Genomic DNA, 17,714 nt, shown 5'->3' on the forward strand with positions numbered 1-17,714 from the left:
TTTCATTATAGGCCATTACAAGGTATTGAATATAGTTCCCTGGGCTCTACAGTAGGACCTTGTCATTAACAATGATAAACCTGGACAAAATATATGAAATAACTATTTTCAGGCATTGGAGGAGCTACTACAAATTACAACTATTCCTGAGAGAAGGGAAACAAAGGTGGTGAACCTTACGTTTACCCTGGATTTCCTGCTGGGGGCACTTTCCAACTAAAGCAGAGGAAAATGTGGGTCTCAAACAGAAAGCAGTGGGTTTGTTGGGCACAGCAAACAGATACTGGAGTTCAGGAAAGCTGAGGTGGCTGGAATTACTGTCAGAGAAGAGGGAGCTCAAGAAATGTGTGTGAGGGGCCCCCTTGGCACAGAGGAGGATGGACAGGGAGGAGCTCCAGAACCCTGGGATTCTCCCCCAGCTGGTGAGGGGCTGTGAGCTGAGGGCGTTTGGGAGAGCTCCCAGTGCTGAGAGACACTGGGGGTTCGGGGAGCTAGAGAAGAGAGCTCACTGAACGTCCTGGGCATTCAGCTGCGACCCCAGCAGGGCTAAGCTGCAAGACTCTAGTCTGTTAAGAAGGGCTGCTTTAGAACCACCCTGACAGATCTTAGAAACAAGCCTCAAGGGGAGATAAGCTAACCTGCCAGCAAACCAACTGCCTGCTAGAATAAAATTCAACACTCTTTAAAGGAAGACAGCAAATTTCAGACTCTCAGTGATGCAGTATTCCTAAGCCTCAGCACACAATAAAAAATTACTAGACAAGGGAAGAAGCAGGAAAATGTGATCCATAACCAGGAGTGAAATGTCCACAGAAGCAGACTGAGAGGTGAGGCAGATGCTGAAATTAGCAGACAAGGACTTTAGAAAAGCTATTATAAATATGTTCAAGATTAACCAATCAACCGACCAACCAACCAAACTAACCACGATGTATATGATGAGCGACTAGTTGGGGACTCTTAGCAAAGAGAAATGGACACTATAAAAACAAAGCAAATGGAAACTCTGCATCTGAAAAATACAATATCTGAAGTGAAAAAAAAAATTCAAAAAACACTGGATGAGCTTAACAACAAATCGCGTACCACAAGAGAAAAGATCAGGGAGCGTGAAGACTCTCCAAAGTGAAATAGAGAGAGAGAGAGAAAAAAAAGAGAGGTCAAAACAAAATAAAACAAACAAAGCAACAACTGTAGAAAGCACCAGAGCCGCAGTGCTCTGTGGAACAGTATCAAGCAGTCTAACATACATGTACTTGAATTCTCAGAAGAAGATGAGAGTTTGGGGCAAAAAAACATAAAAAATAATGGCCAAAATATTTCAAAATTTGATCAAAAATACAAGCTCAAAAGATTCAAGAATCTCAATAAACCCCAAGCAGGATAAACATAAAGGAAACCACATCTAGGTATGGTAATCAAATTGCTGGAAAAAAAAAAAAAAGCAGCCAGGTAAAAAAGACACATGCCTCACAGGGGAACAACAGTAAGAAGTTCTGGAATCTAAAAAAATGCCACAAATGAACTTATTTACAAAACAGAAACAGACTTACAGACATAGAAAACACACTTGTGGTTACCAAAGAGGAAAATGGAGGGGGGGAGGGATAAATTGGGAGTTTGAGATTAGCAGATACAAACTACTCTATATGGAATAGATAAACAACAATGTCCTACTGTGTAGCACAGGGAACTATATTCAATAGCTTGTAATAACCTATAATGAAAAAGAATATGTATAAAACTGAATCACTATGCTGTATATCAGAAACTAACACAACACTGTAAGTCAACTATACTTCAATTAAAAAAAAAACAGTAAGAAATTCTAATGACTTATCAGCAAGCCAGGAGAAAATGGAACATCATTTAAATAAAGAAAAAATACCTATCAATCTAGAATTTATATCAAGTAAAAACACCATTCATATATGAAGGTAAAACAAAAACATTTCCAGACAAAAGCTGAAAAAATTCATTACGAGTAGTAATACACTATAATTTTTTTTTAAAAGTTAACTTATTTGGGTGGAAGAGAAATGATCCCAAATACCAGATAGAACCTGGCTCATCAAGAAACAAAGAAGAACACCAAAAATGGTAACTATGTGGGTCTGATGTGTTTTTTTTTTTTCTAATACCACTAAGCAATTAACTCAGTTCTGACACTATTTACCGTAGTGTCAGATCCCAGATCCCACAGGTTAAGGGCTCAGTCCTAGAAGACTGCCCTCTCACTCTTCCTTTAGATGCTAGTCAAAAGTCCAGGTTGTTAACCTGTGCTTCTGAACCACCTAGCTATGGACTGAATATTCCCAGGACCCTGCCTTGGGTTTGCTTTTAATTTGCTCCAGTGGCTCACAGAACTCAAACCCTTTACTTACTAGATTACCAGTTTATTATAAAAGAAGATAACTCAAAGAACAGTCAAACGGAAGAGGTGTATAAGGTATGGGGAAAGGGTGAGGGGCTTCCACGCTCTCTGGGTACATCACTCTCTGGGCATCTCCACCTGTTCACCAACCTGGAAGCTCTCCGAACCTGGTCCTTTTGGGTTTTCAAGGAAGCTGCATTAGAGCGGCACGACTGATTAAATCATTGGTTATTGGTACCTGGACTCAAATCTCCAGCCCGTCCCCTCCCAGGAGGTAGGGGTGCAGTGGAGGAAGGGGTGGGAGTGGAGAATTAGGGCTGAAAGTTCCAACCCTCTAATCACATGGTTGATTCCTCTGGCAACCAACCCATCCTTAAGTTACCTAGAGGCTTTCCAAAAGATACCTCATTAACATAACAAAAGATACCTTTATCACTCTCATCACATAGAAAACTCCAAAAGAGCTCTGTGCTAGAAACAGGATGACGATCAAATATATACTTCTTATTGTGAATCAGTATCACAGATGGGTCGTATAAAGCCTTTCTCCTCCCTCATCTCTAAATTTCTTTTAAAAACAACTAAATGTTTAAAGCAAAAATATGAGTCCATCCTGGAGTTTATAAAATATGTAAAAGTAAAATGTGTGACAACAGTGGCACAAAGGATGGGAGCGGGGTCAGTGGAAATACAGCTGTAAGATCTTACATTGCATATCACGATATAATATTAATTCAAGGCAGACTCTAGTAGGGTAAGGATACAAATTGTGATTCTAAGAACAGCCATTAAAAAAAAATCTGCCGAAAAAGCATTTGATAAAATTCAATAGCCACTCATGCTAATAACAGAAAACTAGGAATAAAAGGGAGCTTCTTCAACTTATTAATGAATATCTATAAAAAAACCTTATAGCTAGCAACATAATTAATAGTGAACTGATATTTTAATCAATAATTAATCAACATACTGAATGCTTTCCACTAGAACATGAACAAAGCAAAGATATCTGCTTTCATTACTGGTATTTAATACAGCACTGGTAGTTCCAGCCAGTAGAGTAAGGCAATAACAGGCATACAGATTGGAAAGGAAGACATAAAACTGTCCCTATCTGCAGATGCCATGATGGTCTACAAAGGCAGTTCCAAGGAATCTTTGTCACAAAAGCATTTTCCATAAAAGAAAAAAAATTGATAAGCTGGACTTCATCAAAATTTAAAACTTGCTCTGTGAAAGATCTTGTTAAAGAGGATTAAAATACAAACTACAGGATGGGAGGAAATATTTGCAAACTACTGATCTGAAAAAGGATTAGTATCTAGAATATATAAAGACTCTCAAAACTTAACAGTAAAAAAGCAAACAATCCATTTAGACCATGAGAAGAGATATTTTAGTAAAGATGTTATACAGTTGGCACATGGAAAGATGTTCAACTTCATTAGCCATTAGTGAAATGAAAATGAAAATCACAATGAGATATCACCATACTCCTATCAGAATGACTAAAATAAAAAATAGTGGCAACACCAAATGTTGGCCAGGATGCGGAGAAACTGGATCACTCATATAATGCTGCGGGGGAATGTAAAATGGTACAGCCACTCAAGGAAACACTTTGGCAGTTTCTTAAAAAAACTAAAAAAAAACCTACTGTATAATACAAAAATTACACTCCTTGGCATTTATTCCAGAGAGATAAAGACTTATGTTTATTTAAAAGTTTGTACATGAATGTTTTATAGAAGCCTTAGTCATAAAAGCCCAAACTGGAAATAACATAGATATCCTTCAATGGGTAAATGGTTAAAAATAAAACCAGTGGTACACCCACACCGTGGTATACTATTCAGCAATAAAACGGAATCAACTACTGATAGACACAACAACCTGAATGGATCTCCAGAAAATCATGCTAAGTGAAAAAAGCCAATCCCAAAAGGTTGATTCCACTTACACAGCAGCTTGAAATGACAAACATGGAGAACAGATTAATAGTTGCCAGGGGTTTAGAAGGGGTAGGGGTTGGAGTGGAGTGGGTCTGGCTATAAAAGGGCAAAATGAATAATCCTTATGGTGATGGAAATGTCCTGTTATCTTGGCTTGTATCAATCTTGATACTTTAATTGTGATATTTGTACTAAAGTTTTGCAATATGTTACCACTGGGCAAAATTGGGCAAAGAGTACATGTGATCTCTCTGTATTAATCTTTACAACTGCACGAGAATCCACAATTACGTCAAAATAAAATTTTAATTAAAAAAGTTAAAATGTCTTAGTAGAGATAAAATGAAATAGGAAATACTTCATTAATTCAAAAGAAGGCAGAAAAGGAGGTAAAAATGAACAAAGAACAAAGAGGAAAAGTAGAAAAAACAGTAAGATGACAGAAGTAAAACTGACAATTAAGTTAAATGTAAATGGAATAAATAACTCCAGTTAAAAGGTAGGAATTGTCAGCTGCCTGAAAACGCATATCAGAATATATGCTGTTTACAATATACATACTTTTTCTTCTTTTAGTTTCTGTTGACTCACAGAAGATTTGCAAGAATAGTACAAATAATTCCCAAATACCCTTAATACTTTCACCCAGGTTCCCCAAAGGTTAAACATTTACCATGTCTTCTTTATCCTTGACTGCCTCTGTCTTTCCATTTTTTCCTTTGAACTATTTGATAGTAAGCTGCAGACATGATGCCCACTTATCCCTAAATATCTCAGGGTATAATTCCTAAAAACAAGGACATCCTCTTAGATATCCAAGTAGAATAATCAAAAGCAGGAAATTAATCTTAATGCAATACTGTTACATTAACCATAGACTTTAGTCAGATTTTTCATCGTTCTAATAATGCTATTAATAGCAAAAGAAAATCCCAGATTATGTATTGCATCAGTTGTCTATCTTTTTAAATGTTCTTCGCTTTAATCTCGAATAGTTTCTCAGTCTTGCTTTGCCTTTCGTAACACTGACACTTTTGAAAAGTGCAGGGTTTTTTTTTTTAATAGGATGTTTCTCATTTGGGGTTTCTCTGATATTTTCCCATGATTTGATTGAGGTTATGCATATTTTGGCAAGAGGCCTGTAGAAACGAGTTCTCACTGCGTCACGTCAAGGGGCATATGCTGGTGTTAATTTTGATTACTTGACTGTGGTAGTTATCTCTACCACAAAATCATTATTTTTTACCTCATAATTAGTATCTTGTGAGAATGTACTTTGAGATTAGTCTCTTGGTACTCCACAAACTTTCATCATTTTAGTATCCATTCATACCTGAATTAACTCTTCTTACGATGGTTGTCAAATGGCATTTTGTCCTAATTGATCATTTCTTCTTACCTTTACTAGCTGGCTTTCTACTGTAAGGAAGAGAGTCCCTTCTCTTGCTATCAGGATTAAAATCAAGGATTCTTATTTTACTCAACGTTTTATAGTCTTTTACTGTCAACATTTATTTTGATACTCAAATTATGCCAGATTTAGTCAGTGGAAACCCTTTATGCTTCTTTGGACATGTTCCGAACCTTCTTTGAACATCTCCTCTCCTTCCGGAACAAGATGTTCTAGGCTCATTTTATACTTTTCCTTGTCTCAGCTCTGGAATCAGCCATCTATTTCCTAAAGAACTCTGGTTCTTTTCAGTGTAAACCAGTATTTAGAAACAAAGGTCTGAGGCCTAGGTGTGCTCCCTGCTAATAGGGTGTTATTGCTTATATGCTCTCTCAATGGGCAGAGGGAGGAAACAGACATATAGACACACACACACATCTACATTTATTCCTCTATCTATCTATATTTATTAGAAACCACAAGTTCATATTGATACCTCCAGTGCCAATCCAGCACCACAGGGTTCCTTCTATCCTTTCCCCTTTTCATATGTGTAACTCTCTTCTCTGACAGTGAGAAACTTGGCTCTCATTATCCACAACACATTTATTTGTTTAATCCTAGAATACACATAAGATAGTTTTTGAATTGTTAACTCATACTTTTGTGAAAAAGCAATTTACTGACGAGAATTCAATATCTATTTACCCTTCGTTTTGTCTTTAGCCTGAGGGCATTTAGTCCAAATACTGTTTTAACTCACTTGGACAGACTAGTGGTTGTCAAGGGGCTGGGGAAGATGAACAGTCAATGGCCATAAAAGGGGATCTTTGTGGTGATGGAAGAGCTCTGTACATCTTGGTTGTGCTAGTGGTTATATGAAGCTACACATGTGATAAAGTTACACAGAACTACACACAAATGAGTGCAATCTGGGTGAAATGAGTAAAATCTAAATATGTTCTGTGGATTGTAACAATGTCAATCTCCTGTCAGTGATATTATACTGTAGGTATGCAATCACGGGGGGAAAGAGGGTGAAAGGTATATAGGACCCCTCTGTACTAGTACTTGCAACTTCCTGTGACTCTGTACTTTGTTACAAAAAAAAGTCAAAGAAAAATTTACTTCTTTCCCACCCTAGTTGTTATTCATTGAAAACATAGGTTAATTTGTGTCTGTTTGTACTGCATGTTAGGTTCCTCTCCAACTTTCTTGCTGATTAATTTTTCTTTTTTGAGTATGTGAAACATTAATGTGGCTCTGAAAGTCTAAAAGTTATAAGTATACAAGGAAGTACACTCAGGGAAGTATGGCACTACCAGCACCACCGTTAACGCCCATCACCACCCCAGCCCCGCACCTGATCTCCTTCCCAGCCCACCGCTGTCCAGCCCTGTATGCAAGCATTTTGATTAGCCTGCAGTTTATCTTAACTTGGTTTCTTTTTTTGTAAATGATTATAACCATGCATATTTTAAAATTCTCCGTCTTAGAAAAAGATATGTATATTTATGTATACTCCTTCGTATTTTGCTTTGTTTACTTAACAATATTTTTTCGGGAAACAGTTCATAAAAATTTTGCTCCTATTTTTAATTTCTATTTTTTCACAGCTACTGTGAAATCTCCACTGTGCAGATGCACTGCAGATATCCAACCACTGTCCTATGGGAATTTGGGTTGTTTCTAGTATTTTGTAATTGCAATCAATGCTGTTGGAACTATCCTGGTGCATATGTATTTCCATATTGTTAGAAGTGTATCTTCAGGGTGAATTCCTATATATGAGATTTCTAGGTCAAGAGGTAAATTTACATTTAGCTGTAAAACTCCCCTCCATAAGGCTTGTGCCATTTTGCATTCCCATCACCAATGTATAAGTACCTACCTGCTTTCTCACAGCCTCACTAATGGTGTCTTATAGTACTTTACAATTTTTACTATAGGTAAGTTAGAAAGGGCTATTTCACTGTAGTTTTAATTTACATTTCTTTAAATATGAGTGAGGGAGGCCACTATAAGAAAATAAAATTACAGATCAGTATCTCTAGTAAATATAGATGCAAAAGGAATATTAGCAAACTGAATCTGTCAATACAAAAAGGATAACATATCACAATCAAGTAGGATTTTTTAGTTCCAGGAATGCAAGGTTAGTTTACTTTTAGAAATTAATCAATGTAATTCATCACATCAATGGAACAAAGGAGAAAAATTATGACTATCTCAAAAGATGAAGAAAATATATTTCACAAATTCCAATACCTAGTCTTCATAAAAACAATAAATTAGAAGTAGAATGAAGCCTCCTCGATCTGACAAATCAGCTATGAAACATCTACAGCTAACATACCTAATGATTAAAGACCGAATGTTTTCCCCCTAAGATCAGGAACAAGGCAAGGATGTCTGCTCTTATCTATTCTCCAACATTCTATTGGAGGTATTAGCCCATGCAACATAGCAAGAAAAAGAAGCAAAAGGCACACAGATTGGAAAGGAAGAGGTTACATTGTTTTTATTTGCAGACAGTACATTGTGCATGTAGAAAATCCTAAGAAAACCACAAAAAATTCCTACTAAAATAAGTGAATTCAGCCAGGTTGTAGGGGGAGGTCACATGAAGTATGCATTTGTCAAAACTCATGGAATGATACTTACGTAAATTAGTTTGCATCATTTAATGGCATGTAAATTATACCTAAACTTTAAAAAATCAATATAAACCAAGGAAAAGGCCATATTACGTATCTTCTAGTACATTTGCGTGGTTGCCAATTTGCCCTTTCTGAGACAGTTTTGAAGTAGGGCTAGGTTTTATTTAAATTATTTTTGTCTATGTCAAGTCTAAATTTATTTATAGTTACCCATTAGATTTACGATCTCTCAGCAGAATCTGGGCATAAATGAATGAATGGTGCAGAAGTTGGGCCCAAATGAAATACTCCTATGAAAGTGATAGAGCAAGCATGGCATTTATAGAGGCTTCCTCCTGGCTGACCACTGCAACATGTTGCCTTCATTGAACTGGCCCTGGAATTAAGAAGTCCCAGGTTTAAATTTGGATTCTGAATCTGATTAGCTGTGTAACCGTGGGCTAGTTATCTAACTACTTATAATATTTTTCTCACTTGTTAAATAGGAATAACATTATAAAGTTTTATGAAAACATGACACAGTTAGTGTGACAATGACTGGCACGTTGTAGGGACCCAATAAATGTTTATCTTAATGTCTTAGCAGGGTACTTTAATTCAATCTTTATTACAACACTATTTGGTATGGTATTTTCTTCTAACAGAGGAACCGGAACTGTACAAGAATAGTCTTGACTGCCATCTGGGAGCTTAGAGGATGGGCAGGGGAAGAAGACATGGAACTGATGAAGGTAATTTCCCTGAAGGTCAGCATCGTACAATGGCTCTCTCATAGTTATTTTCTGTACCAGCAACTGTTCATGAATTCATATTTATTCTAGTTTATTCTTCCTCCTTTGGGTTCTAAAATTACTGGTTCAGAGGCAGAATCACTGGTCCTAGCTAAGAACTCTGTTTCTTTATCCCTTCCTAATGGAATGCCTTACTAAGTCATGCTAAGAGAAACTGAATTCCTTATTACTATCTAGGCTCATTCTGAGGTGCAATTCTATTTATTCTTGGGTCACCTCTTTGTCCCCTAAAATTGGACATGGCTTACTCATTCATCTATCAAGACTTTAGAGAACATTTACGCTAGGATCTATGGCGGAGGGTCAGAGAAGATCGTAGTGCTTAGCAGCTGAACCTCGAGGGATGAGTAAAGCTGTTAGGCAAATGAATAAAGTGGGAAAACTGAGGCTCCATTTAAGGTACCCTGCCTCTTCCCAAGAAATTATGCCTCACTTGCAAATAATAGCACTTGGTTGAGAACCTCTTTCTTTCAAAAGGTTAAAGAGACAGGAACTCTCCCTCTACCTCTTTTTTTCCTAACTTAACTACTGTTTTGAACTTTCTTTTGGAATTATGTTCCCAGATCAAAGAACAAAACAAAACTAAGACTCACCTCTGACTCCTCTCAGGAATGTCCAGCACAAACCCAAACATCATTTCAGCAATTTTATTGGAGCTACATGTGGGGGTCCTGTCCACCTCGACGGCTATGGACAGCATCCTCTGCAGCTGGCACACAATCCTGAGTCCAGAACACAGAACACAAGTGAGCGGGAGGGCCTGTCAAAGAGCTACCCTGCTGGCTGGGATGTGGTCCCCTCCAGTGTACTAAAGGACCTTGTAAAGCACACACTAGGTCGGGAAAACTACTCAAGCCGTCAGCATGCTTTTATTAGCAATGTCACCTACCTGAATCCCTTTCGCCAGATCATACTATCTGAACCTCTCAGAACCTGGGGCTGAGCTGCAAAAGCAAGCTGCTTTTAAATTCAAACATAGAAACACACAATCTTAAGGATCTAGAGAACTTTAAGGATCGTCTAACCCATAACTCCTCTATTTCACAGATGAAGAAACATGTCCAGAATGACTAGCAACTATTTGAAACTCTTTGATAGGAGAAGATACATATTTACCATGTAGTTTCCCCCTGTTACTGACTCCTTTACAATAATCCTTTACTAAGCTCAGTCTTAGAATTTCAACTGGTGGAACATGCCCTTCTCTCTCATTAGACCTCACTGTGGGGGAGAGCCAGGCTGATGTGGCAGAAGGAATCTGGGCAACCCCGCGGAAGCCTGGCCTGAAGCCAGCCTTTTCTAACATGCATTATTACTTGTGAGGGAAGAAAGGGCTCTGTTTTCAGAAAGTTTCCATCCACTGATGCAACAGGTGGGTGAAGGACTTTGGCATCGGGTTGTGGCTCTGTAGTGACAAGCTGTTCAATTGCTGACAAATTACTAGACTGCTGAGTCCAAGTCTTCTCATCTCTAAAAAGGGGAAACAATATACCTATTTCATAAAGCTGTGCTGGGTAAGGTGTCTGGCAGACAGGCACTCGCTATTGGTAAACAGAAGTGCCTACTATTGCTGAGACCATGATAAACTGACTTTCAGAGGGCCCTACTTTTATTTCTACTAATATTTACTTGCAATAAATTTATTACTATCATTATTATTAGATTATCTTTCATTTAAGGAACAGTGTCTGCCTCTCTCTTGGGTCTGTATCCTGGGGTTCTGGGCTAAGCCTTCTTAGGATTGCCCCCAGTCTGCCCAAGCAGATGCGTCATCGTTCCAAAACATTCTCCCTTTCGGTACAGGATTGTCTCCCAAATTAGTTAAAGCCCGCAGCACTCTTAAGAAAATCAGGTCAGTGCAACTAGATTGTAACACAGCACTGGGACTTTAGGCACAAACACTGTGTTTGAAACATCAAGCGTGCCTGGCTTTTAACAATATGATTGACATAAAATAGCAGGTTATTTGTGCAAGGGCAGCTCCAGCCCCTAAAATCCTGGCATTTCTCAAAGAATGCCAAGACCACTTTGGACCCCATACAATTAAACGTCAGGAATCTCTTTCCAGTGCGGTCTCCCCTGGGCTGAGCCACTGCTGCTGTGATCTGGTGAAGCCTGCATGCTGAGCTGCTCTCTTTCTCCCAGGACTGGAGGAGAGAGACACAGGTGCGTGGGGACTAGGGGCCGCTGGACCACCCACTGCCCACGACTCCTCTTCTGTCAGTGGACAGATGGAGCGGTGAGGAGCTGGAACCTTGCACTGTACCTGGGACCTCAGGAAAAGGACGGCAGTGTCCCCCAGCTTCTGTTCCACTTGAGCTTTGTGAATCTGTATTCCCTTAGGGAAGTCCTATTCATCTAGGGGGAGAGCGCCGCTTTTGTTTTACCTCTGGAATTAGGAATTCAGCCTTCAGTCGAGCTAAGACGGCCTTTAGTAAGAATCAGCCTAAGTTACAAGAGCTCGTTAATTTGGGGGAAACTGCTCTTAGGGAGTGGGGCTGTTCTCTAAAAGAGTAGACCCCAGTAGCCCCAGGAGAGAAAACTTCTGCCTGCCCCTTACAGCTGATTGGTGTTCTTCGTCAGGTTGGGCTCGGGAGGAGGGTGGCTACTGCTGGCCTTCAAGATTCCTGTTCCTGGAGAGGTTTGATTCTCATCTGGGGGCTGAGTTAACCTGTCTTCGGTTACTGCTCTGACCAACCACTTGATGACATCCCTGCAAAGGAGAAAAGATAAGAGAGAAAAAGTTTCAGCTCTGTTTTACTGTATGGTGCTCAGAACTGCAACCTTAACATGGGCTCATAGACCCCTACATTTCCCTAAGGGCAACAGAGAGGGCCCTAGGGCTATTTTCAGCATTTAAAAAGTCTAATGAAAACCCCACGTTTAACTGCAGTAAGGCTACAAAAGCTAAATAAAATATCAACACTTTTCTTTAAGTTATAATTACTGAAAGGTATCTCCAAGGTCAAAGAGCACCATATGTGGCTTCCTGACCAGGAACATTTCTTGACAAGGTAGAAAGTTGGACTGGGTGACCTTGCTGGCTTTCTATTATTAAGTGCCAGCTATTAATGCTAATAATCAAGGTTTAGTGTATGTACAGTAGAGACATACTTTATAAAGGGTATGGTAAAATTACTCAAAATTAGTAAGGTAAAAACATCTTATATAGTCAAAATTACTTCTGATGATCACTTAAGTAACCCATGTGAAAATGGTGGATTAGAATATACATCTGATTTTGTTCCCTCCTAAAATCCCACTAATACTACTGTAAATAATTATTTTAAAAATCCACAAAGAAAGGAAGAAAAGGAGGGGAGATAATAACAGAGAATATTTGGAAGCTGGAAGGAAAATGAAGTCTAGGCACAAAATAGAATATTATATAGTAGTGAAGATGAATAAGCTCCAGTGACAGATAATAAGATTGACAAATCTTAGTACTCTGTAATATTAACTGAAATATAAAAATGCCAGTCAATTACATACAGCATGATAGTCACATACAGCTAAAAGGAACTAAAACAAAAGTATATACTTTATAGAAACACATGCAGATTCAATAAAACTAAATAAAAAGGAAAGGAAAATGATGAACATTCAGGATGCCAGTTACTTTGGGTGTAAGAAGGTACAAAAGTGGGTGATGGGGGATGAATGTGTGGTTAGATGTAGGTAATATCAAGGTCCCAGCCTTTGATTTAAGGGATGGGTTAAGAGATGTTAATGACAAAATCGAAAGTAACCAATTAACTAAGTAAATAAGGCAAATGTCATGTTTAGATGATGTTTAATCTAAGTCAATGACTTTGGCAAAGGGATAAATTTTAACTGACTTGGCAGAATTGAGAAAGTTGAATCCTAAGCCAGCGGTAGAGAAGAGCAATCCTATTTAACCCTATTTACCAAAAAAAAAAAAAAAACCTTCAGTAAGTGCTACAAATGGCCACATAAGGTTTCCATGAAGTGAGGGTGAAAGGGGGTGAGTTAAAATAAATACGGTGGCTTGTAAGCTGTTTAAAGGACTTCTAGACCCTCTAGCTCTCCCTCCCCAACCCTGAAGACTACAGATCAACTCTGTGAAGAGGTAAAACAGGGCCTCTGGACTGGGGCACCAGGCACAGCTGGGAAGCGGAGGCAGCAAAGTGAAACAAGGGGCACGACATGAACCTATGCATGTTGAATGCAGAGACCCTTGCCAGCTTCCCACACCTGTCTTCCAAAAACCTGGCATCTCGCTCTTTATCCTTCACGTAGGAGATTGGAAGTCTTTTCTGGAAAACCCATCCAGTCCCAGAGGAAAGACTTAGAGACAATGACAAAGTCTTTTCTAAGAAACGGGCAGCCAGTTCCACCTACAGGGAAACTCAGAAATGACAAGTTCTCCCATGTACTCAGGGCTTCCAGCAGCTTTTGATGTCACCCCTAAACTTGGATAGATTATCAAGGTTTGCCAGACATGTTTGGGAATATTCTAACATGAGCGATGAAGACCAAAATAGCCCAAATAAACCCTCCTCGCGCCTCAACAAAGCAACTTGGAGAAAGCAGACATTATACAGAGAACTAACAAAAACAAAGGCCATCATTAGTATCATCAAAGATATAAAAAGATATGGATCCATGAAAGAAAACAAGAACAGAATACTGTTTGTTAATTTTAAAAAGGAATAGTTAAAGAAAAAGTAGAAGAGCTCTTGGAAATTAAAAACATGGTAACAGGAATGAAAACTCTGTTTTTCAGGAACGGAGGATAAGAAATGGCCCACTGCATACCCAGCCTAATAGATGAATATAGACCTTCAATAAGCATACTGGGCAAAAGGAGGATTCTATACACTTCCAGAGGGAAAAATCAGGGCATATACAAAGAATCAGTAATCAAAGTAGCTTATGGCTTCTTAACAGGGATTCTGGAAGCTAGAAGACAATGGCAGAGTTCCTTTAATGATCTGTAGAAAAGTTACTCCTCACCTCAACATCTATACTCACTTCCTAATCAATGAGTGGGAAGATGAAGATATTTTCAGACATACAAGATCTCAAAAATTTTACTACCCCCATACCTTTCTAAGAAGCTACTGGAGACTCACCCATCAAAATGAGGGAGTAAACCAAAAAAGAGAAGACAGGAAACAGAGATCCAACACTGGAAACAGGTGAAGGGGATTTCCACATTTATGATAAAGACTGGCAAAGAGGACAACCAACCCAGACTGAAGGAGGTCAAAACATCCCACCCCAGATCTTCAACAAGAACCTGTTAAGGCTACCCAGAATGAATAAACATCGTCATGGGGATATTCAGGCCAAACAGCAGAGACTTTGGCGTTTGCTTCGGATACGCACACAGAACACGAGGAGACTAAAAGAGAGGCAATGACGAACCCTGAGGAAAACAAAAAAGGTGTGAGAGAAAGAGGAATCACAGTTTAGTACTTGGCTCAACTCTGACCAGCGCACGCAGTCATAGTGATAAAAACACTGAATACCAATCGAAACAAAATTGTGATATAATTAATATTAATGGTATGGAGGCTGGGAAGTGTGTGTTGTGGGGGGAGGAGGTGGGGAGGAAGAAAAGCTACTGCCTCATCTTTCATGTGGAGACTCAATAGATAGTAGCTAACAATGAAAAATCAAGAATTAGCAACACAAGCAGGTTATTCGGCCACAAAGAGGTAAAAATTCAAAGAATCACTAATCATGGGGGAAGTAGTTACCCCTGTGGAAAAGGGAAATGTGGGTGGCGGGGTCTGGGGGGTAGCGCATTTCTAAAATCTTGTAGAACTAGTTTACTCTTTGCATGCACCGTTAAGAAAGAAAAGAAAATCCCTTAAGAGGGGATCATAAGGAGACTGACTTACCATTATTCTTAAAAAAAAAACTTATCTTTGAGGTGTAACTTATATAAAATAAATTGCATATGGTTTTTTGTTTGATGGTTTTTTTCTTTTTGCTTTAATCTTGAACAGTTTCTCAGTCTTGCTTTGCCTTTCGTAACATTGACACTTTTGAAAAGCCTCTTAGAGAGCTCTGTGAACTGTTCCACCCCTTAGGAATCAAAGCACACTTTTATGTTGTTTGAGAAGTTTTGATAAATATATGCACATATCCGTGTAACCACAACCTCTAATAACCATTTCTTGCTGAATTAAATACAGCTGGTAGTGATTTTTCTCATTGATAAAGCACAAAATGGGAGATGTGGCTTGCATTTAGAGACCACAAATGCCTCTCTTTAAACCTGAGAGTCACACTCCATGAAGTGAAAGGCTCACACCACGAGGCGGAAATGAAAGTGAGCGACTTACTGGATTGAGCTGGGTTTGCGTCTTCCATTTCCCAATCCAATGCCTATGCTCACAAGGCAGAATGGTCGGGAGAGTTGCTCTCATTATTTAAATGGTTATTTTTCTATTTTAAATCCAACTATGCTATCCTGTGCTCTCTGTGGATTCTCTACCCACTGATTTTGCTACCCCTATAAGCATTAACGTATCAACTTCACATAAAACGCCACATCTAGGAAAATGGATCTAAGCAGGCAAACGAAGGGAGAAAAAGCTAACTGATACTAAAAACATAAGGAAACTTCCTTCTTTTTTATTAAAGGAGTTACAATAGTCTATATCCCACACTGGCCAATGAAAACTATTCTTAACAAATATGCATGAACATATGGGAACATAAATTTGAGGGAAAAAGTTTCAGTGACGCTCTGAAAAAACACAATGCTGGTGAGAACTGTTTCCAAAAGAAGCACGGGTTGGAGTTCCAGGAGGAAAATTCTAGCCTGAGATCCTAACCCTAGAAATCCCATTTCCCTCCTTGGTATAAGGATATGGTAGTTCCCCACTCTGAAGCTTCCAGAAGCTTTGGCCCTGATTCTGCAAATAAAGAACATGTGTTTGCTAACTTACTGTACCTCACTGTCAGCCACGCGACTTTTATCGTAACAGACTTTTCAGAAAGTAATAGTGAGAAATGAGATCCATCTTGAGTTACTCAGGGGGATGGAAATAAGTCTAGGTTTATAAAAGCTGCGAAAAGTTTTACACACGTTAAGGCTCCCCCTCTGGATCTCATGAGGTTGTGTGAACAATCCTGAAATAGACTAAAGGAAGTCTGATGGTCTTGGGAGAAAAACCACGCAAGCCATGGTGCCTGACACATGGTTGGCACAGAGACGCCTCCTTGCAGGACTGTCTGTAGCCATAGTAACTGTCCCTGGCATACTGCCTGGTTACTAGGAACCCTTACCCGCCTGACATTCTCCAGACTCGAGTAGCTGCCCACCTCCAGCCCCTCCCGCTTGGCATCCCAGGGCTCAGGTGGCTGGTTACCTGACATTGTGGGGTTGCTTGTCACAGGAGAGCACAGTGCTCGCGATGGACTGCTGCAGGTGCTGTCGCTGCTTCCTCAGGATCTGCTGGAAGTCATCTTCCAGGGTCTGCACTACGTAACGCAGGAAGAGGACTCGCCCGGGCAGATTTTGTCCCTGGGGGAGGGACAAAATGAGAAGTAAGTATTTCATCTCAATCTCCTGGATGACAGTGAGCACTGGGCTCTCCTAAATACTGTCAAGGGACGCTCATGAGTCAGTAAGTGTGTCCGTATCTAAAAGAGAGGCTTTTGCGAGACAGCAGGCAGTCTAGGTCATTACAAATCAGGGCGAACAGGGCAATCCCAGAGCTTGAAAAGTCGGTCTCCTCCTCTCACCGAACCCGTCAGTCTCAGGATAAACCTGAAACTGGATATCTGAACAGAGAGACAGGAAAATGACTCTGCCAAGGTGCTAGATCAATAAACATCATGTCTGCTCCACTGCTGAACTTCTAGTAATATGAGCTGATGCATATCCATATTAAGCAAGTCTGAGCCAGGTTTCCTGTTAGAGGTGAAATGATCCTCACTGTTGGAGCCCAACTGACGCAGGTAAAGAGCACGGGCTTTCTTCATTTACTTTTGTTTGTTTGAAACTCAGCCCCATCCCTTATTTAACTTACGCCTTCTGAATCCCAGTGTCCTTGTGATTTGCGTGAGGATAACTCTAACCTTACCAAAGCCAGTGTAAGTGTCTGTCACATAGCTGGCAGGCATGCAGATTTGTTGTTTTCCCTTTACTGATAAGGAAAGACTTTCTTCTGTCCTTATGCTGTTTGTTTTCTAACTGCCTTACAGTTTTTTTGGTCCCTCATTTCCTGCACTACTGTCTTTCGTCTTCAGTTGATTTTTTGTAGTGAAATGTTTACATTTCTTTCTCACTTCCTTTTGTATACATTCTATCAGCTGTTGTCTTTGTGGTTACTCTGGGGATTATGTTAAACATTCTAAAATTATAATACTCTATTTTGAATTTATACTAGCTTAACCTCAATGACATACAAAAACTCTGCTCCTTTACAGCTCTGTCCCCACCTCTTTTGGTTATTGATATCACAACACTATATCTTCATACATTGTGTGCCCCCAAATAAACTAATAATTCTTTCAAATACATTAGTCTCTTAAATTATGCAGAAAACAAAATGTGGATTTACA

At 39.3% G+C, this 17,714-nt stretch overlaps 1 protein-coding gene across 4 annotated transcripts in view; it reads right to left on the reverse strand.

Moving 5' to 3' along the window:
- The window catches only part of SIMC1 (SUMO interacting motifs containing 1), a 55,826-nt gene that overhangs the window by 10,090 nt on the left and 28,022 nt on the right, over positions 1 to 17,714 (reverse strand). For 3 of the 4 annotated variants that reach the window (XR_012063068.1, XM_072947198.1, XM_072947197.1), the window contains exons 5-7: positions 16,517 to 16,671; positions 11,728 to 11,880; positions 9,761 to 9,889 (exon numbers count right to left, since the gene is read on the reverse strand). Coding sequence is in view for 3 of the 4 variants with exons in the window: in XM_072947198.1 (XP_072803299.1) it covers positions 9,761 to 9,889; positions 11,728 to 11,880; positions 16,517 to 16,671 (437 nt within the window). In the remaining variant the exon portion in view is untranslated. Of the gene's footprint in view, positions 1 to 8,296; positions 8,753 to 9,760; positions 9,890 to 11,727; positions 11,881 to 16,516; positions 16,672 to 17,714 lie in introns of those variants that run through there. The other variant, XM_072947199.1, reaches the window with a different exon arrangement.

The sequence above is a fragment of the Vicugna pacos genome, chromosome 22 (assembly GCF_048564905.1).
Source record: "Vicugna pacos chromosome 22, VicPac4, whole genome shotgun sequence".
Taxonomy (NCBI): domain Eukaryota; kingdom Metazoa; phylum Chordata; class Mammalia; order Artiodactyla; family Camelidae; genus Vicugna; species Vicugna pacos.